The sequence below is a fragment of the Oncorhynchus masou genome, chromosome 14, assembly GCF_036934945.1.
Source record: "Oncorhynchus masou masou isolate Uvic2021 chromosome 14, UVic_Omas_1.1, whole genome shotgun sequence".
Classification (NCBI taxonomy): Eukaryota; Metazoa; Chordata; class Actinopteri; order Salmoniformes; family Salmonidae; genus Oncorhynchus; species Oncorhynchus masou.
This window is the reverse complement of record NC_088225.1, coordinates 2,616,111-2,639,153: the sequence shown is the minus strand read 5'-3', so window position 1 is coordinate 2,639,153 and position 23,043 is coordinate 2,616,111. Positions and strand designations below refer to the sequence as shown.

The 23,043-nt window shown below is 42.4% G+C and overlaps 1 protein-coding gene across 2 annotated transcripts in view; it reads left to right on the top strand.

Moving 5' to 3' along the window:
• The window catches only part of LOC135553952 (neurabin-2-like), a 66,390-nt gene extending 58,200 nt beyond the window's left edge, over positions 1-8,190 (top strand). For both annotated transcript variants that reach the window (XM_064985914.1, XM_064985913.1), the window contains exons 10-11: positions 4,224-4,320; positions 4,508-8,190. In XM_064985914.1, the coding sequence (XP_064841986.1) occupies positions 4,224-4,320; positions 4,508-4,561 (151 nt within the window). In that variant the 3' untranslated portion in view covers positions 4,562-8,190. The remainder of the gene's footprint in view (positions 1-4,223; positions 4,321-4,507) is intronic.
• Positions 8,191-23,043: the final 14,853 nt, after the last annotated feature.

Genomic DNA, 23,043 nt, shown 5'->3' with positions numbered 1-23,043 from the left:
GGGCAGAACGACAGATTTGTACCTTGTCAGCTCGGTGATTTGAACTTGCAACCTTCCGGTTACGAGTCCAATGCTCTAATCACTAGGCTACCCTGCCATTAGTTAATATAACTGCACTGTCCAATTTACAGTAGTTATTACAGTGAAGGAATACAATGCTATTGTTTGAGGAGAGTGCACAATTTTATATTGGATCAGTCTAAAACTTTGCACATACACTGCTGCCATCTAGTGACCAAAATCTAAATTGCACCTGGGCTGGAATAATACTATATGGCCTTTCAAAGATGACAGTACAAAATAATACTAAATACTTTTTGTATTATCTTTTCCTACATTACTTTCACATTTCCATAAACTTCAGTGTTTCCTTTCAAATGGTACCAAGAATATGCATATTTGAGGTACCATTTCATCTCCTTTTTTTCCCTTTTTCTACCCAATTTAGTGATATCCAATTGCGATCTTGTCTCATCGCTGCAACTCCCCAACGGGCTCGGGAGAGGCATGCGTCTTCTGAAACATGACCCGCCGATCCGCACACTTGCCCACTTCTCCAATGTGTCGCCTGCAGCATACCACCTTGCATAACCCCTGGTAGCTTTCTTCTGAAGCCAAGCAGGGTTGGTCCTGGTCAGTTCCTGGATGGGAGACCACATGCTGCTGGAAATGGTGTTGGAGGGCCAGTAGGAGGCACTCTTTCCTCTGGTCTAAAAATAAATAAATATGCCAATGCCCAGGACACTGCCCTGTGTAGGGTGCCGTCTTTCGGATGGGAAGTTAAACGGGTGTCCTGACTCTCTGAGGTCATTAAAGTTCCCATGGCAGTTATCGTAAGAGTAGGGGTGTTAACCCCGGTGTCCTGGCTAAATTCCCAATTTGGCCCTCAAACCATCACGGTCACCTAATAATCCCCAGTTTACAATTGGCTCATTCATCCCCCTCCTCTCCCCTGTAACTATTCCCCGGGTCGTTGCTGCAAATGAGAATGTGTTCTCAGTCAACTTACCTGGAAAAATAATGGATAAATAAATAAAATCAACCAGTGGTGTAAAGTAATTTTAAGTAGTTTTTTGGGGGTAAATGTACTTTACTATTTATCTTTTTGGCAACTTTTACTATACTACATTCCTGAAGAAAACAATGTACTTTTTTTACTCCATACATTTTCCCTGACACCCAAAAGTACTTATTACATTTTGAATGCTTAGCAGGACAGAGAAATGGGCCAAATTCACACACGTATTAAGAGAAAATCTCTACTGCCTATGAACTGGCGATCTCACTAAACATTGTGCCCCTGGCTATCCGTATGTAAACACAAATGGGAATTGGGTTGCCATAACGCCGGGGGAAATATATTACGTTTCACTCACAGGAAGCTAAGCATGCTAGCTGACATTAGCCAGGATTTTTCTTTTTTATCATATTCTAGGCTAGCTAGCTTCTTTGACCGTAGCATGGTCCATTTTAGAAAAACCAAGCGACTTAACACTACGTATACTCAACAAGAGAGCGTCTCCACCGTGGGAATAGCTAGTAATAGCTAGCTCGCCTATGCGTGTTAGCCAACCTGGCTAGCACGCTATGCAGCGCTCGCTTAGCTAGCCAAGTCGAGAAAGTCCACATAACCGAGGTGGGGCCGGACCCTTCATCAACAAGTCTGGGAAGAGTGGCAAGCGGTGCTTGACCGAGTCGCACAGGCGGTGGGCAATACTCCCACGGACTGGTTTGAGCGAGGGGCCGCCTGAGCGGGCTGCAAGCGGAGACGAACTACACACAGATCGTGAGTACCTTTTTAGATAAATGGCTTAGCCGTCGTTGTCTCGTTCATTTTCTTAGCCGTCTTAATCATCGCACCAGCAAATTGAAGAATAACACATCATTTGATTTAGAAAACGTATGAGAACAAATACAAACTTCAGCACACAACGTCCAGAGGATGAGCACGCTCTACCACTATGGGACAGTTTTTAGTTGGCACAACGTAAGACAGTCTCATTTTCTAATTGTTTGTTTTAGTAGCGTGAATCATTCCTGTTCATACTGAGCGGAATAATTGAAGGAATGAATCAGACCCTCATACTTATCACCTATGGAAGGCAGGGCTTCTGGCGAGGCATGGATTTCATTGGCCTGGTCAGGCGTGATTGTAGATCCTTAAAAATTTCTTAGGGATCAAATCCCGGTAACGGGATCGATTTGACAACAGCTAGTGAAAATGCAGGGCGCCAAATTCAAACAAATCTCATAATTAAAATTCCTCAAACATAAAAGTATTATACACCATTTTAAAGATAAACTTCTTGTTAATCCCACCACAGTGTCCGATTTTCAAAAAGGATTTGCAGTGAAAGCATACCATGCGATTATGTTAGGTCAGCGCCTCGTCACAAAAACATACAGCCATTTTCCAGCCAAAGAGAGGAGTCACAAAAAGCGGCAATAGAGAGAAAATGAACCACTAACCTTTTGATCTTCATGAGATGGCACTCATAGGACGTCCTGTTACACAATACATGTATGTTTTGTTCGATAAAGTTCATATTTATATCTGAAAATCTCAGTTTACATTGGCGCGTTATGTTCAGTAATGTTTTGCTTCCAAAACATCCAGTGATTTTTGCAGAGAGCCACATCAATTTACAGAAATACTCATCATAAACGTTGAAAGATACAAGTGATATGCATAGAATTAAAGATATACTTCTCCTTAATGCAACCGCTGTGTCAGATTTCAAAAAAGCTTTACGGCAAAAGCACAACATGCAATAATCTGAGTATAGCTCTCAGCCACCAAAACAAGCCATACAGATACCCACCATGTTATGGAGTCAACAGAAGTCAGAAATAGAAATGATAAATATTCACTTACCTTTGATGATCGTCATTGGAATGCCCTCCCAGGAATCCCAGTTCCACAATAAATGTTTGTTCTGTTCGATAAAGTCCATCATTTATGTCCAAATACCTCCTTTTTGTTTGCACGTTTAGTACACTAATCCAAATGCACAAGGCGCGGGCACTAAGTTCAGACGAAAAGTCAAAAAAGTTCCATTACAGTTTGTAGAAACATGTCAAACGATGTATAGAATCAATCATTAGGATGTTTTTATCATAAATCTTCATTAATATTCCAACCAGACAATTTCTTTTTTTTCTTTCATCATTCAGAAAGGAAAGGGAACGGAGCTCATGGTCACGGCCGCGTGCGTGACTAAACTAAAGGCTTTCAACCTGACCACTGGTTCAAACAGCTCTTATTTGCCCCACTTTCACAGTAGAAGCCTGAAACAAAGTTCTAAAGACTGTTGACATCTAGTGGAACCCCTAGGAAGTGCAATCTGACCAAATGTACACTTTATATTGGATAGGCAATTACTTGAAAAACTACAAACCTCAGATTTCCCATTTCCTTGTTGGATTTTTCTCAGGTTTTCACCTGCCATATGAGTTCTGTTATACTCACAGACATCATTCAAACAGTTTCAGAAACGTCAGTGTGTTCCATGCAAATCTACTAATATTATGCATATCTTAGCTTCTGGACCTGAGTAACAGGCAGTTTACTTTGGGCACGCTTTTCATCCAAACGTGAAAATACTGCCCCCCACCACAAAGAGGTTTTTAAACTGAAATCACGAGAGTGCGACTCTCTATAGTATGTTGTACCAAAGTTTACTGACTGAAAGGGATCTAGTAAAATGATTTTTCGTCAGACAGCTCTGCAATATACTTAGCTACTAGGTTTGTCAGACAGTACCGTATGGGGAGCACAGAGAACGTTGGATCTTTGGCTGGCTGGCTGCTATTGCCTGAGCAGAGATGAGATGATGATTAAATGAAAAATCATCAAATAAAAACGAAATAATATACAATGAAATATTTTATTTCATAGTAATTCCATATTTTTCTATTGATGTTTACCCAATGTGCACCTTGCAGAGACAATGTAATGTTTTTCAACGTTTTAGCAATTCAATGTAAACTATATTTAGTTTTGTTGAAAACCGTGATAATTTTTTGTATAATAAACCGAACCGACCTCAAAACAGCACTAATCGCTCAGCACATGTAGGGGGATGAGAGGAATGGGGGTTATAGGTTTGTAGGAGGAAGAGGAATGGGGGTTCTGGGGTTTGTAGGAGGAATGGAGGATTCAGGAGTTTGAGGGGGATGGGTGGGCAAGATTCAGCCTAACCACGCCACGCTGTGTGTCTCAGGGAGATTGAATATCTGAAGAGGGAGACGGCTCAGCGCAGAGCCCAAGAGGAGAACGAGGCCACTCATAAGGAAGAGGCAGACAACCTCCAGGACAAGGTGTTGTAATATTTAGGTTCTACTGTGTGTGGAAATATTTTATGACATTCTCAATAATTATGTAAGACAATTTGCTGTGGTTAATCTAGACACATAGCATGAAGATGCTACTGAGTTATGATCATTCTGCCTTTGGATTTTGTGCGTAATAAAAGCCCCCCCCCCCTCCCCCTCTCTCTGTCCTCAGATCACAGACCTGGAGACCAAGGTGGATGCGCTGAAGACCTCTGATGCCTCCTAAACCTCTGGCAGAGAGCGGGAAAGGAGGAACAATGCCTTCACACTGGGGCTATCCTTTTTCCAATCCACGTTTTCCTTGATGGATTGTCAGAACGACAAAAGAAGAAGAAGAAAATAATGGAGAAAGGATGACTTTAAGGGCAGCAGTTTTGGGGGCAGGGGTATCAAGAGACACCTGCAAGCGAAAATGGAAGAAAAAAATCATGTTTTCAACTGATTTCTGTCATTTGCTTCGAGCCGCGTCAACAATTCCTATATGCTCCTTATTCAGAACCTGGAGTCCTTGTTGTGCATCGAACCACATTCACCTAGTTTAACTACCCAATTGATCAATCTGTGGTCGCTTGTCTTCTATGCTCTTCCTTCTGTCTTATCACATGTAAAACAACTAACCAGGAAATACAGCCGCTACTGACTTAACGCTTCTATACTAGACTTATTTACTGGTTCAATAATAAACTGGATATGGAGACCAGAATTGGACAGAAGAAACTGATATGATGACAAAGATCCTCAAATACTGGTGTATAGCCTACTGGTGACAGACAGTCCTTCTGCTGTTATGGCACAATCTTTTGATTTCTACTAACTGAACAAAAGGAAAATGGCCGCTTCCCCTTTTTGCTCAACTGCTCCCCTTGTATGATGGAAAGACTCGGGTTGGGTTCAAGTTCATTTGTACAGTGATGATATGCTTGTTTTGTATATATTCTTTACATATATTTAAAGTTGCTTAAAAAGCTTAAGCAATGTGGCTGGGTTGAGAGGGCGTTGAATGGAATTGACTTAAGCATCGAGAAGACTGGGTATACAGAAGATGGTCTAATTCCAAGTGGATATAGGCCACGCAAAGTGGCACATTTTCCTTTTTATATTAGCAACATGGCAAACAGGGTGTGAATATGTGCAAGCTTAAAAGTTCAATGTGCTACTCGTGGTTTTACTTGCGTATGTCTCAACTTGGGCTCTGATAACGTAGAGGGTCAGTATTATTTGACTTTGTGCTTCGCTCTATATCAATTTCAGAATCCGTGTTTTCCCCGCCCCAACCAGGAATGTCTTACTCACGCTCTAACGTTTGAGCCTGGAATCACTGCTAGTTTAGCAAAGGGGTTTAAATTTAGCCCCCAGACCGGTATAGCCCTTTGAATTTGGGGACTGGATTACAGTCTTTGTGTAATGTTGGGATAACTAGAGCCATGGGATAATGTTGATGTAGCATAGCAGCTTTATGAAAGCGATCAACGGAGGCAGGGGGGAAAAATGTTCCAGCATGCCTCAAGTGGCTTCCTATCTCCTTGTTTCATTTTCTTAATTTCATCTGATTGGAAAAAAACATAGGGAAGGTTAAAGCAAAGCAGTGTGTCTGATCTGATTCCGACCAGAGGATCTCCTGTCACCTGTCCAGTCCATCTCAGGTCAGTGCAGATGAAGGAGACGGGAGGAGGAGGCCACTGTGGACTACTGCGGTGCGGTGAAAGGGCTTTGTCTGTAGACACGATGCTCTCACTTGAATCTCCAATAATACCAGTCAGCTGCCTTGCTCCCTCTGTGCTGCTCATGTTTGTCAAGTGTTTTTTTTTCTATCCAAGACTAGGCATTTGGAACTTCCTGTCATTACTTCTCTGTCCCCTAGTGGCACAAACAGGTCAGACTCATTTGCCCCCCACGATGTATACATTTTTTTTCTTAAAAATTGGCCCTATTATTATTTTAATCTTGTGTCATTTTAATTGTTTTAATGTAAAAATGTGCGTTTTAACTCTGAAAACTCTTGTCAAGTACATCTGTTTTCATGGGCCCAATGTTACTGTACATTTATGTTGCAGTACTGCTCTAAACCAGGAGGTGTCCCTCTTTCAGTGAGTTGGATTGAGAGAAGGAATATCAGGTCGTGGCTAATTCCTGGTTTACCGTCTCTGGAATAAACTGACAGGTTTTCTGACCATATTTTGCAGTATTAGGTAATATTGGAGTCGATGTGCGAACAACTTCCACATGCTGAGAAGTGGTAGTGAACATAGAACTAAAAAGGGGCTTAAAGGCCCAGTGCAGTCAACATGGTTTACCTGTGTAAAATGATATATTTCCACGCTGAGGTTTTAATAATAGTGTAAAATTGTGAAAATTATGGTAATGCCCTTTTAGTGTAAGAGTTCGTTGAAAAGACTGCCTGTGTATTACGGACTGTTTTGGTGGGATGGAGTTTTGGCCTGCCCTAATTCATTTTTGGCCTGCCCCAAAAATCTAGTTTTCAGTTTCCCACTCAGACCACTCCCAGACAGTCCTAGAAAAAGTATTGCTTGAGAAATTGCTCTTTGCTAAGAAAGTATTTTGTTTCTTTTTGGTGGTTTTAATTGAGAACCATCACAGTAAGGTACTTAAATGTGACCCAGAAATTATTTCAGATTGAGATAAAATGGCTGCATTGGATCTTTTTAAGAAAAGGAAAAACATTTTTTTAAGTAATTTGTGTGTGTTTGTCTTGTATGACATTGAACCATCATTGGCCTACTAACTCCATACAGTATGCTTGTATAAGGATGCTGATCGTAACATAGTGAGTGTGCCAGTATGGAACACACACGGTCCACCTTAGAGATAAGCAAGAGCCTCTCTCATCTCAAGACCTTTAAACCACTGTCCCCAATGGTATTATTGCTACTTTGCGCTTTCCTCTTGGCTATATGCGGTATATGTTTACCTTTTAAAAAAATCCATCTTCATAGTGAATACCTTGCCCTACAGTTGTGAATCAAGACTGTCAAGACCTCTACTAACAAAAAGAAAGAGAACTGCATAGACCACATTCGGATAGATACGATGTCTGTTCATGTATTGACTGTCAAATGGACCTAACCAAGGGACTTGCTTGTAAAGTCTTCATCACAAGGCTGACTTCTCCTCTCAGATGGCGGGCAGACACTGGACAAGTATCATTTACCTACAAACTAGACTAAAATTAAATATGTTCACAAAATAATATTCCTTGGCTAGAGCTATGCTGTCTGTAAAGTTACAACCATGGGCATGTCAGCAATGGGATAGTTGACCAATGGAAATGTCCGGGTGAAAAAGAGATGTGATTCACTGAAGTGGATCCTTGAATTTGACACATTTAGCATCTTTATGATTCCAGTTCTGATACTGCCTCGTGGGGTACTGTTAGAATACAGTACATATGCTGGGAAATGCATGTTCATATCTGCACTTCAGAATAGGACGCAACCCCAATGAGGCCATGGAACAGGAGCTCTATGACATGGACCCGAACGAACAATTGTATGGTTTTTCTCATCTTTTAACATTCCATTGTACACTTTGTCATTACTCTTTACGAGTGCATGAGATTCGATATGCCAGACAAAATGCTGTTGGAAACTCATTCTGGATCTCTGCTTCACACTAGGGACTCTTGCATTATTGACCATGGCCCATTAGTACAGTGTAATAGCTTTGCCCTCCTCTGAGGTGGAAGGAAACTAGTTACATTCATTTTTGTATTTTTCTTTTTATCATTGCCTTGTGGTTTGCAAACACAATGAGTAAGAGAAAGTCCAGAAATTCATAATGTGCGTCTCTCACATAATTTACTGTCATTGTTAATAAATGCAGATGTGTTGAACAAGAGCTCAAGGGTCACGCTGGCTTGTTTTGTGTTTATAACCGGTTGCACCTGCAATACTTCACTGAAAGGGGTGTCGTTTTCATGAATGAAAGGTATATTAATGTTGGTGTGTTTAGATGCTATGCACTGAATTTGTTCACAAAAGTCAAGAGGTTCTAAAAGAGTAGAGCTTATTTCACTTATCAAATCAAAATGTATTTGCCACATGCCCCGAATACAACAAGTATAGACTTTACTTACTTACAAACCCTTAACCAACAGTGCAGTTCAAGAGGAAAATATTTACCAAGTAGACTATTATAAAAAGTAACACAATAAGAATAACAATAACGAGCCTATATACAGGATGCACCGGTACAGGCTAGTTGAGGTAATCTGTACATGTAGGTGGGGGCGAAGTGACTGCATAGGTAACAAACAAACAGCGAGTAGAAGCAGTGTATAAGGGGTGGTCAATGTAAATTGTCCAGTGGCGATTTTTATGAATTATTCAGCAGTGTAATGGCTTGAGGGTAGAAGCTGTTGAGGAGCCTTTTGGTCCTAGACTTGGTGCTCCGCTACCGCTTGTCGTGCAGTAGCAGAGAAAACTGTCTATAACTTGGGTGACTGGAGTCTCTGACAATTTTATCGGCTTTCCTTTGACACCACCTACTATATTGGTCCTGGATGGCAGGAAGCTTGGCCCCGGTGATGTACTGGGCCGTTCACACTACCCTCTGTGGCACCTTACGGTCAGATGCCGAGCAGTTGCCATACCAGGCGGTGATGCAACCATGCTCTCGATGGTGCAGCTGTAGAACCTTTTGAGGATCTGGGGGCCCATGCCAAATATTTTCAGTCTCCTGAGGGGGGAAAGGTTTTGTCGTGCCCTCTTCACGACTGTCTTGGTATGTTTGGACCATGATAGTTCGTTGGTGATGTGGACACCAAGGAACTTAACTCTTGACCCGCTCCACTACAGCCCTGTCGATGTTAATGGGGGCCCTGTTCGGCCCGCTTTTTCCTATAGTCCACGGTCAGCTCCTTTTGTTTTGCTCACATTGAGGGAGAGGTTGTTGTCCGGGCACCACACTGCCAGTACTCAGACCTCCCTATAGGCTGTCTCATCATTGTCGGTGATCAGGCCTACCACTGTTGTCATCAGCAAACTTAGTGATGGTGTTTGGAGTCATGTTTGGCCATGCAGTCATGGGTGAAAGGGGAGTACAGGAGGGGACTAAGGATACACCCCTGAAGGGCCTCAATGTTAAGGATCAGCGTGGCAGATGTATTGTTGCCTACTATTACCACCTGGGAGCGGCCCGTCCGGAAGTCCAGGATCCAGTTGCAGAGGGAGGTGTTTAGTCCCAGAGTTCTTAGCTTAGTGATGTGCTTCGTGGGCACTATGGTGTTGAATGCTGAGCTGTAGTCGATGAACAGCATTCTCACATGGGTGTTACTTTTGTCCAGGTGAGAAAGGGCGTTGTGGAGTGCGATTGTCATCTCTGGATCGGTTGGGGCGGTATGAGAATTGGAGTGGGTCAAGAGTGTCTGGGAGGATGCTGTTGATGTGAGCCATGACCAGTCTTTCAAAGCACTTCATGGCTACCGATGTGAGTGCCACATTGCAGTAATCATTTAGGCAGGTTACCTTCGCTTCCTTGGGCACAGGGACTATGGTGGTCTGCTTGAAACATGTAGGTATTACAGACTCGGTCAGGGAGAGGTTGAAAATGTCAGTGAAGACGCTTGACAGTTGGTCCGTGCATGCTTTGAGTACACGTCCTGGTAATCCGTCTGGCCCAGCGGCTTTGTGAATGTTGACCTGTTTTAAAGGTTTTCACATCGGCTACGTTATCACACAGTCATCCAGAACAGCTGGTGCTCTCGTGCATGCTTCAGTGGTGCTTGCCTCGAAGCGAGCTAAGAGCACAAAAGGCATTTAGCTTGTGTGTTAGGCTCGCATCAATGGGCAGCTCACTTTGGTGTTTCCCTTTTGTAGTCTGTAATAGTTCAAATTATTTCCTCATAGTGGATCCTTTTCGAAGTGTCTTATGGGAGCTTTGGACTAATAGTTGGCCTAAAGGTATCACAAGGAACATAGCCAACACATCCTTGAAATATTGCTCTTACAGTCACATGCCTATATCCTTGCCCCCCATGTTATTCCCAGCCCCCGTGCTCTTCAGCAACAAAACGACCTTGCGGACATGCACAACATTAGGTTGCATGACGTAATACCGTTATAAAGTCTGTTACTTTTCATCAGTCATCATTACTGTTCTTCCATGTCGCTGAGACAGACATGGATTTTAACTTCAAGTGATCAATTACAGTGACAAAAAGGTAGGCTTAGTCCTTGGAATACATGTAGGCCTGGGATTTCAAAAGTTAACATGACATCTGGTATTGATAGACATATTAGTCCTATATATACAGTGCCTTGCGAAAGTATTCGGCCCCCTTGAACTTTGCGACCTTTTGCCACATTTCAGGCTTCAAACATAAAGATATAAAACTGTATTTTTTTGTGAAGAATCAACAAGTGGGACACAATCATGAAGTGGAACGACATTTATTGGATATTTCAAACTTTTTTAACAAATCAAAAACTGAAAAATTGGGCGTGCAAAATTATTCAGCCCCTTTACTTTCAGTGCAGCAAACTCTCTCCAGAAGTTCAGTGAGGATCTCTGAATGATCCAATGTTGACCTAAATGACTAATGATGATAAATACAATCCACCTGTGTGTAATCAAGTCTCCGTATAAATGCACAGTGATAGTCTCAGAGGTCCATTAAAAGCGCAGAGAGCATCATGAAGAACAAGGAACACACCAGGCAGGTCCGAGATACTGTTGTGAAGAAGTTTAAAGCCGGATTTGGATACAAAAAGATTTCCCAAGCTTTAAACATCCCAAGGAGCACTGTGCAAGCGATAATATTGAAATGGAAGGAGTATCAGACCACTGCAAATCTACCAAGACCTGGCCGCCCCTCTAAACTTTCAGCTCATACAAGGAGAAGACTGATCAGAGATGCAGCCAAGAGGCCCATGATCACTCTGGATGAACTGCAGAGATCTACAGCTGAGGTGGGAGACTCTGTCCATAGGACAACAATCAGTCGTATATTGCACAAATCTGGCCTTTATGGAAGAGTGGCAAGAAGAAAGCCATTTCTTAAAGATATCCATAAAAAGTGTCATTTAAAGTTTGCCACAAGCCACCTGGGAAACACACCAAACATGTGGAAAAAGGTGCTCTGGTCAGATGAAACCAAAATTGAACTTTTTGTCAACAATGCAAAACGTTATGTTTGGCGTAAAAGCAACACAGCTCATCACCCTGAACACATCATACCCACTGTCAAACATGGTTGTGGCAGCATCATGGTTTGGGGCTGCTTTTCTTCAGCAGGGACAGGGAAGATGGTTAAAATTGATGGGAAGATGGATGGAGCCAAATACAGGACTATTCTGGAAGAAAACCTGATGGAGTCTGCAAAAGACCTGAGACTGGGACTGAGATTTGTCTTCCAACAAGACAATGATCCAAAACATTAAGCAAAATCTACAATGGAATGGTTCAAAAATAAACATATCCAGGTGTTAGAATGGCCAAGTCAAAGTCCAGACCTGAATCCAATCGAGAATTTGTGGAAAGAACTGAAAACTGCTGTTCACAAATGCTCTCCATCCAACCTCACTGAGCTCGAGCTGTTTTGCAAGGAGGAATGGGAAAAAATTCAGTCTCTCGATGTGCAAAACTAGAGAGAGACATACCCCAAGCGACTTAGAGACATACCCCAAGCGACTTACAGCTGTAATCGAAGCAAAAGGTGGCGCTACAAAGTATTAACTTAAGGGGGCTGAATAATTTTGCACGCCCAATTTTTCAGTTTTTGATTTGTTAAAAAAGTTTGAAATATCCAATAAATGTCGTTCCACTTCATGATTGTGTCCCACTTGTTGTTGATTCTTCACAAAAAAATAGTTTTATCTTTGTTTGAAACCTGAAATGTGGCAAAAGGTCGCAAAGTTCAAAGGGGTCGAATACTTTCGCAAGGCACTGTATTAGTACTACTAGTATAATAGGCTATCTACAGTGGTTGCGGTACAGAATAGGCTAGGTGCTATCAGGTGCATGAGACCATCGTTATGACTTTATGACACCTTGTTGGATCCTGTATTGTACATTATAGCCATTAGTGTATATATATATATGATTAAATATTATCTGCTGTTGGCTTGTGTGGATGTATGTATGTGTTATGCAACATAGCTGACTTGAAACATTGTTAAAAGTATCAGGGCCATGGGACTTTCTCATGATGGAAAAATACAGAGAAGCATGAAGACAGGAACTGTTCAAATTAGTTGGGAGGGGGGCACATTCAGAGCGGGGTGTTGCGAGAACAAGCGGTCTTTTGTTAGATGACAGGAGCCAGGTGCGAGATAACGGTATGGAGCATGAGAGCCTGGATGTTCTTCACAAGCAGCACTTACATCTATCAACAGAAGCGCCAAGAGGTGGGGACCCAACTGAGCGCCTGCAATAGGCTGAGCAAGTTTAAACCACGCCCAGTCTCTGTGATAGGCCAACAGACGGGTTGGAACTGTTTATCACAGTATAAAGAACTGTTTTACATACGTCTTGTCAGTTCTCTGTTCTGCCCTGCGTGGTATTACAGTGAGCCCAAATATACGAAAGTTGCATTTGCCATTTATTACTTAGTATAAAATCGGTGACTCATTATTATATTTATCCTGATACCAGATTCGAATTTATCCTGATACCAGATTCGCAACTCTAACAACCTGCAATCCTCAAATTCAGGGCGCAGTTCAAACGGGTTTGTACTGGCCGTACATGTTTTAGCAAGTATACCCTTTTTTTTGCATCCTTCCCAAATCGGATGGAAAGCAGTTGGATTTGAAATATCAACAGGAGAGAGATGAAAGAGCCAGTAGTCTAGCTAAAGAAAGACAGGACCAGCAGTGGAAAGACAACCTGGTCTCAGAGCCTTTTTGTATTATTCTTTATGTAAAACTAAGTTTGATATTTTAAGTTTGCATGAGACAGATGGTTACGTAGTATGGTGGTTGGTCGGGCGTATAACGCAAATGTCTAGCAACCCAAAGGTTGTGAATTAGAATCTCATCATGGACAAATTTAGCATTTTAGCTCATTAACTTTTCAACAATTTTTACTACTTTGCAACTACTGAGCATGTTAGCTAACACTTCCCCTAACCTTACCCCTTTTAGCTAACCCTTCACCTAACCCTAGTTTAATTATTTAACCTACCTCCTAAACTTAACCTCTTGAAACTCCCCATCCCGGATCCGGGATTGTGACTAAGCCTCAGGCTCATTAGCATAACGCAACGTTAACGATTTCTGAAAATCGCAAATAAAATTAAAATAATGCGTTTGCTCTCAAGCTTAGCCTTTTCTTAACAACACTGTCATCTCAGATTTTCAAAATATGCTTTTGAACCATAGAAATTGACTAATTTGTGTAAGAGTATGCAAAGCTAGCATAGCATTTTGTGTAGCATGTAGCACGCAACATTTTCACAAAAGCCAGATAACCAAATAAATAAAATCATTTACCTTTGAAGAGCTTCTGATGTTTTCAATGAGGAGACTCCCAGCCACATACCAAATGCGCAGTGTTTCCTGAAAGCGTCTGTGTGTAGGAGAAATCGTTCCGTTTTCTACATTGCGCCTGGCTACCGAAACGAACCGAAAATGCAGTCACCTACAACGTGAAACTTTTTCCGGATTAACTACATAATATCGACCGAAACATGGCAAACGTTGTTTGGAATCAATCCTCAAGGTGTTTTTTCACATATCTCTTCATTGACATGCAGTTCGTGGAAGCTTGCTTCTCTCTCTGTGCCCCATGGAAAAATACTGGCAGGTGACTTTTGCGCACCAATTTCGGCGCAGGACACCGGGCGGACACGTGGTAAATGTGGTCTCTTATGGTCAATCTTCCAACGATCTGCCTACAAATACGTCACAATGCTGCAGACACCTTGGGGAAACGACAGAAAGGGCAGACTCATTCCTCTTGCGTTCACAGCCATATAAGGAGATCATGAAAGACAGAGCCTCAAAAATCCTTGTCATTTCCTGGATGCCAAGTCATCTTGGTTTTGCCTGAAGCTCACGTTAAAGGGCACGCACAGAGAAGATATTTGTATTTCTGGACACGTCAGAGTGTTTTCTTTCGAACAGTAGCAATTATATGCATAGTCGAGCATCTTTTTGTGACAAAATATCTTGTTTAAAAAGGGAACGTTTTTCTTCCAAAAATGAAATAGCGCCACCATAAGTGTAAGAGGTTAACCTCAACCTTACCCCTAACCTAGCTAACATTACTGAGCGAGATTTCGTAACATATTGTACATTTTGCAAATTCGTAAAATATAATATAAATTGTGATTTGTAACATATCATATGAAATGGGTGATGGACCAAATGTATTACATACTATACAAAATGTAACCTACCATACTAATTGGAGTGTCTGATTTACATACAGAATATTAAGAAATGCTCTCAGACCAGGTTTGGAAAGAAGCTAAGCTAAAATGACAACTTGGTCAAAGGTTTTGATACGGTAGACCATTTCATTATTTTGTGCCGGCCAAGGCGCATTGGTGTCTCTGCGGGGTCTTTGGCCTGGTTTTCTGACTTCCTCTCTCAGAGAGTGCAGTGTATAAAGTCAGATCATCTGCTGTCTCAACCACTGCCTGTCACAAAGGGAGTACTTCAAGGCTCGATCCTAGGCCCCACGCTCTTCTCAATTTACATCAACATCATAGCTCAGGCAGTAGGAAGCTCTCTCATCCATTTATATGCAGATGATACAGTCTTATACTCAACTGGCTCCTCCCTAGATGTTGTGATAAATGCTCTACAACAAAGCTTTCTTGGTATCCAACAAGTTCTCTGACCTTGACCTTTTGTTTTGTAGGTGTTCAGAACAAGGTTATGTGGTTTGGTAAGAAGAATGCCCCTCTCCTGACCGGTGTGATTACTACCTCTGAGGGTTTAGAGCTCGAGAAGTCACCTCATACAAGTACTTGGGAGTATGGCTTGACAGTACACTGTCCTTCTCTCAGCACATAAAGGTTAAATCTATACTTGGTTTCCTCTATCGCAATCGCTCCTCTTTCACCCCAACTGCCAAACTAACCCTGATTAAGATGACCATCCTACACATGCTAGATTACAGAAATGTAATTTATAGATCGGCAGGTAAGGGTGCTATCGAGTGGCTAGATGTTCTTTACCATTCAATCATCAGATTTGCCACCAATGCTCCTTATGGGACATATCACTGAACTCTATACTCCTCTGTAAACTGGTAATCTCTGAATACCCATCGCAAGACCCACTGGCTGATGCTTAATTTATAAAGACCCTCTTAGGCCTCACTCCTCCCTATCTGAGATATCTACTGCAGACCTCATCCTCAACATACAACATCCGCTCTGCCAGTCACATTCTACTAAAGGTCCCCAAAGCACACACATCCCTGGGTCGCTCCTCTTTTCATTTTGCTGCAGCTAGAGACTGGAACGAGCTGCAAAAAACACTCAAACTGGACAGTTTTATCGCCATCTTTCCTTCAAAGACTCAATCATGGACACTCTTACTGACAGTTGTGGCTGCTTCACATGATGTATTGTTGTCTCTACCTTCTTGCCCTTTGTGCTGATGTCTGTGCCCAATAGTGTTTGTGCTGCTCCCATGTTGTGTTGCTACCATACGGTGTTGTCATGTATTGCTGCCATGCTATGTTATCTCTTTATGTAGTGTCGTGATGCGTTTTGTCCTATATTTTTGGCCTTTTTGGCAGGCCGTCATTGTAAATAAGAATTTGTTCTTAACTAACTTGCATGGTTAAATAAAGGTTAAATTAATTAATTTTTAAAAAATCTCCCAACTGGATGAATTCACTGCTTCAAGCTTTTCTCTCTTCGCTTGTGTGTCGTCATCCGATGTGAGTCCATGGGAGAGTGCAACCAGCACCAAAGCCCATCTGATATCCTAATCCCACACATCAGGAAACTATCCCGTCAGAGCTTCCAGAGAAAAGCACGGGGGAATTTGTTAGGTACTCCTGAGAAAAATGTAAGTCTTAGAACACCCTCTCAGAACGCAGAGCCATGCAGCAAAGCTGCTCACCAGACCAAGATACCCACTATGCTAGAGGACAATATCTCTGTGTCATCGATGAATGTTGATTCAGAGACATCTAAAATCATGGGCACATTTGTGGTGGCTGCAGAGAGCTTTGTAAAGGCATTTGAAGCTGATGACAACATGAAGCGGTCTGATTTTTGTAGACAGCATTATGGACTGGGTAAAGAATGTATCAACGCAGAGTCACTTACCTGTGAGGACAGCATTTTACAGAGCACACCCACCGCTTCCTCTATGAGTATGGACACAACAGCCTGTGATGCTTTTAAAATCATAGTAGATGGTGTGAAAAGCCTGTTGCAGACCACCAAGTACTCTGGTACTATAAGGCCTACAGACTCTGTCCTTCTTCAGGATTCAAACGATTCAGAGACCTCATCCACAGACTCAGAAAAAGGTGTTGTGTCCGAGATGAAGATGTGGTCTGTAGCACAGGTGATTTGCCAGCGTCTTCAGAGAATGCTGGGGTATTTTCTCTCCCGTTGTGTCAAAAGCAGTGCTACCATGGCTGATGCCAAAAAAAGTATCCGATCTTGGTCATCATTCAGGAGGAAATTTCCAGGTCTGAAGAAGTGAAGACCTCTGGGAAGTTCACCCAACTACATAACATTTTGGGAACTATGACGTAAAGTGTAGCAATTGCTCAATGTGAAGGCAATGAAGAGCTGGAGCACACTTCCTACAGGACTGCCACGCAAAATAAATGCCATGCTGAACAGACTGAACGTCATTGAGTGCGCCCCATTAGTTTGCACTATGTAGATTAACGTTTTTTCGGTGATCGAATCAACATTATATCAGCCCTTTTCAATGCAACACACCAAAACAAATCTACCTTTTCAAGATTGAGTCTGTGATTTTGTTTTATGTACAGCCAGAGCCAAAGGAGTAGAATTATATTGACGGGAGTAGCCCATAAGCGGTCTTTCAATCACCCGCGAGTGAATGCACTTTTCAGATCAGAGCCGCGGATGTGCACATTTGTTGATATACTTTTCTAGTGAGCGAGTTATGAGCCCAGTTAGAGATAAGTATAGGTCAACAATGGGGAGTTACCGCTCCCTACAAGAGCACAACATGTGTAGGATACATTTGTCTTTGAAAAGCCAGTCAGGTGTCTTAATTAAAGGGGCAGTGTTGTATTTTGAGACAGGCTTGAATTTGCAAACAAGCCTATAGGCAGACGGGTAGCCTACACTGTCTAATTCTCTGTATGGTAATAATAATACATTTAATTTTGTAAAGTGGTTTCTTACATATTACAACACAATACAATGCAATTTAGACCAAGTCAAAATTAATTAATTAATGTCAATCCCTTCATAATGTAAACACTTTTTAATAAAAGTCTCATGCAATGTAGGCCTGCATTGAAAATCATAGAAGTCAAAAGCTATTTCCATGTGAAAATGTCATGCTCAAAAAGCCACAATAGCCCATTGGCTACTGTCTAAAACTGTAAGTGTTCACTGTAAATGTGCTCCGGAAGTTGCAAAAACTCTCACAAAGCTCAAGTTTCCGCTCACAATAGTTTTTTTACCCCCCTTTTCGTGGTATCCAATTGGTAGTTACAGTCTTGTCTCATCGCTGCGACTCCCGTACAGACTTGGGAGAGGTAAATGTTGAGAGCTATGCATCCTCCGAAACACAACCCAACAAAGCCGCACTGCTTCTTCACACAATGCCCACTTAACCCCGAAACCAGCCGCACCAATGTGTTGGAGGAAACACCGTACACCTGGCGACCGTGTCAGCGTGCACTGCACCCGGCCAGCCACAGGAGTCGCGAGTGCGCAATGGAACAAGGGCATCCCTGCCGGCCAAACCCTCCCCTATCTCGGACGATGCTGGGCCAATTGTGTGCCGCCCCATGGGTCTCCCGGTCACAGGCAGGCTGCAACAGAGCATGGACTCGAACCCAGAATCTCTAGTGGCACAGCTAGCACTGCGGTACAGTGCCTTCAACCACTGTGCCACTCGGGAGGCCTGACAAGACCAAAAATTTGCTCAGTGCCCCCAAAAAATGGAGGGAACATTCCTCCCAGGAACTTCCATTCCTAGTGAGTTGCCTGTCTATAGTTGTCCGATTGTACAAAGTACAATTATTGATGTGAATGATGGTACAGTCCGACCCTCCAGTGGGTGGCAAAACCATCACTGGTGTAGTTAACACAATCCTGGATGTTGTAAATCCAGCAGGACTACATGAAGTAATCTCCATGGGTAAGATCCTCACTCTGTCCCAATATATAGTTGATGAACTCCAAAACCTGATTTTGAAACACAGAAATGTGTTTGTTAATGGGAATCAGTTGGCAGCGGGGAAAAGTGTGTTAGACCTTGTTCCAACAACTTTCACGATGAGATAAAAACAATCAGGGAAGCTCTTTTCCGCCGAGCCTGTGTGTATGCCTTTGCTGAAATGTCAGTGAAATAAGTTGCTGTTCCCGCTTCTCATCCCTGCTTCTTGCGAAAAGCTCTGCAGTCTCCAACAGCTCTTCACAGATCCATGACAATGTTGTGAATCTGTTCACAATGGTCCATCAAGTCATGGACAACAATGGAACGCAAGCAACATCTGAATCATATGTTCTCCCCACTGAGTCCGAGGTTGTGACAGAGATTCCTCAGACTGAGTCTGTTCATCATCAACTCGAAGGTAGACAAGCATAGAGGTTCTGGTTAAAATGTTCCTATTACATTTTAAAATGCTTTTATTACAACACTATTATTTAAGTGTTGATCCTGGTTATGCTGTTCTCTTGCCACACAATATAATAATCCAACAATAACAATATTCTATCTCAGCTGCTAATGACAAGCAATGTGTAGAAGGAGTTAAAGAAATGCGCTAACCATATTGTCCATTAAAAAGAAAGAAAATCAAGAAATATATATTGTAAAATGTTAAGAATATACTGTGGATCTATATGAGTGTACGGTTATACTGTACACAAGTAGTAAAGGGAATAGTGATGAGTTAGGAGCGAGGTAGATAACACATAGAGGCAGCTGTGTGTGTGTGTGTGTGTGTGTGTGTGTGTGTGTGTGTGTGTGTGTGTGTGTGTGTGTGTGTGTGTGTGTGTGTGTGTGTGTGTGTGTGTGTGTGTGTGTGTGTCTGTGCCAGTGCGCGTGCATGCGTGAGTGAATTTGTGTTTGATGTTGGAATGCAGAGTCAGTGCAAATAGTCTTAAGGAAAGCTGTTCAACAGTCTTATAGCCTGCAGGTAGAAACTGTCTCTGAGCCTGTTGGTCCTGGCCCTAATGCTCCGAGACCACCTGCCAGACGGTAAGGGAGAAAACAGTCCATGGCTGGTGTGGCTGAAGTCTCTGGAAATCTTCTGAGCCTTCCTCAGACACCACCTGTCTCAACAGTATCTATGCTGCAATAGTCTATGTGCCGGGTGGCTTGGGTCAGTCTGTTATATCTGGTGTTATCTGGTCTTATCTGGTGTCCTGTGTGAATTCAAGTATGCTCCCTCTAACTCTCTTTTTCTCACTCTCTCCCTCCCCTCCCGGAGGACCTGAGCCCTAGGATCTTTTTTACTTTGTTTGCTTTGTTGTATTTAAAAATGTGCTTTGTAGCCTTGTTTCAAGTTTAACCAGGATCGGATCCACTCATTTCTTCCTTTGGACTACACATCTGTTGGTCTCGGCTATTTCGTCGTGGCCTTTCTCTGCTGGAGATAGAGGATTGGATTGCATACATTTTTTGCATGCGGTATTTTATTTGTTTGAATGTGATTTATACCGTGTTGATTTGTGGTCAGTTGTAGTTGAAGACTACTGAGATTTGATACTCTTTATTGTTGTATAGTAAAAGAGTTTGATATTTTGATTGTATGATTGAGACTGGGTTTAAGCTACACCTTTATGAAAGGACAAACATTGCGTAACTAAGGTCACTTGAGTTCACTGAACTCCTTTACCGGGATGGACTCATTTAGGCCCGAAGTACAGGACTTTTCTGGAGGAACCAGAGCTCATTGTTCGTCATATTATTACATGTGTGTGATCATTTATGGTGGTAATACAACCAATGCAAAAGAACAGTTGTTTTGAAGTTATTTCCAATGTTTTTAATGGTTTATGAAAAGTGTATGCCCATGCTTTTCCATGTGTCCTTTGTATTGGTGTAGACTTGACGGACCAAACGGGACTTATTCCCTCACAAAACAAAAAGGAGAAAGCAATATTTTCTCTGGTAGGCACAACCTAACTGGCACCCCTACAAGCAATAACCTCAAGTCAAAACCGTTACAACATGCCTTCAAGGCAACTCGGCCGCTCGTCTAAAACCCTTCCTCACTGTTTGTTCTTTACATGTCTCCCGGCTTCCTACTGTCCTGTAAAAAAAAAAACTATAATAAATAAATAAATCAAAGGGAAGGAGATCGGAGCTCCTGGTATATAACATTTGTTTTACCTTGCTGCCAAACTGCATACAATACAAATCTTTTGACACCCACCAGAAAATTATTCTAGGGATGACTGTATCAATCAATAAAAAACACATACAGTATAAATACATTAAATAAATAAAGACATGCATACGCAAAACCAAATAAATTAAATTACACAAACAAATATCCCAGTACTTCATAAATATAAATATATATATTCTAAGTATAAATAAGTATCTAAGAGACTCAACAGACAAATCAAACAGTGGACATGGTTTATCTCACATCCGAGTTAGAGGGAGTGCAGGCGGGGACTTGCCACTATCTGGCAGCTATCAGTGTTGCTTTATCTCAAGGAAAACCTGAGACAGATATCAGAGGTGTCGTAGAGTGGCAGGACAAGCTAAGAACAAAACCCTCATGGGGAGAAAGAGATGAAGAAACGCAGGTACTCAGTCCTTCAGTTGCTATTGTACCAATTGATGGGGAACAGATCGAACAAGGCCAGCTACCTGCAGTTAAAGGATGAGGACCAGATCTTGGCAGATAGGGGATGGCACCGTAACCAAAGCCAATTGTGTACCATCCCTCTCTCTCAGATAAAGTGCTCCACTTGCTTCATGTTTTTGAATGTCCCGTTTGACCTTGATTGACAGAATAGATAGAAAGACTGAAGCAGGCTCGAATGACGCAGCTGCCTGAGAAGTCCAATAGGCTTCTGGCACGGACGACCCCACTCCGGTCCTCCATCCATGTTTTGCACAGGTTTTGCTGCCGATGTAGAGTGCAGCCCAGCCCCTTTGTCCTGGCCTGAAAAGGAGTAGTTCAGCCACTCTGTCCTGGCCTGGAAGTCAGGTGTTCGACGTTGCGCAGGCTGCGTTTTAGGTTCTGTGTGAAGTCACGGAGCTGCAACAGGATAAAGTGAGTGGCAACCTGAACCTCGTAGTCCCCTGGGAGGCGTGAGGCCAGTCCCGAGGCCTCGTACTGGGCCACACTGCTCATCTGGCCCGGCTCCTGCATCTGAACAACACAAAAACACACACATACAGGAGGTTATCAACCTAAACGAACATCTCAAGCGTGACGATATGAGTGTAGGACCTCTGATCTTGCTATTACTCAGGGAGTTTGTGTGTGTCAGTCTCACCTTGTTGACCTGGGCCAGCAGGTCTCTGATGTCAGCCAGGAGTCCTGTCACCTTTTCAGTGGTCACACGCTCCTTCAGCACACCCAGCACATCCTGATACAGCTGCAGCCCCGCAGACATACTGCTCAGACACACCTCCTGTAGGCGGAAGCACACAGCTGATCAGTCAACTAAAATGGACCATGGCCAGTATGTTAGGACACAACGCAATAAGGAATCGTATCAGAACTATTTATGTCAGCTTTATTATTCTATCTGCAACATTCAGGAGAACCGTAGCAGTTTCCCCCTCTCTCTCTCTCTCACACACACACACACACACACACACGTGGAGGCTCCTCAGAGGAGGAAGGGAAGGAGTTTCATAAAAATACAAAAGTTGTATTGTGAAACATTAAAAAATGTATTCTTTTTAGATAACTATTCAAAATATATTCACGTAACCAAATAATTGATTAAAGCGCACTGTTTAGCAATGGTCTACAGTGGTGTTAGTTTTTACTCTGTTTACTTAGAACCTAACAAACAACTAGGAAAAGCTCAAACTAAGTTTATTCACCCAATGGGTCAGACAGCTGAAAAGACAAAGACATATTCCCACCAGCACAAGTATTTACACCACAATTTAGGCAGAGTCTCCTCCTTTTCTCTAAACATGACATATTTGTTGCTTGGCGGGAAGTTAAGTGACGTGTACAATAAACTGTTCCTTCTCCCTTCATGTGACCTGACCTCGGCCCCCCATTCCTCACTAATCCACAGCTATCCACCCTTATCAGTGACCGCAACCATGTGATTGCTTTTTCCCTCACTTAGTAACTCTCCAAGCCCATCGCTCATTTCCACCCTTAATTGACTCCATCATAAACATTCCTCCTACATATAACCATTGACTTCTGGTGTAACAAGTATTTCAAATTACAACCCAACAGCCTCAACAGCACTTTGTAGGGTAGCACCATGGTGTAGCTGGAGGACAGCTAGTTTCCATCTTTTTCTGGCTACATTGACTTCAATATAAAACCTAGGAGGGTCACGGTTCTCACCCCGTTCCATAGACTTACACATTAATTATGACAACTTCCTCCTACCTATCAGAG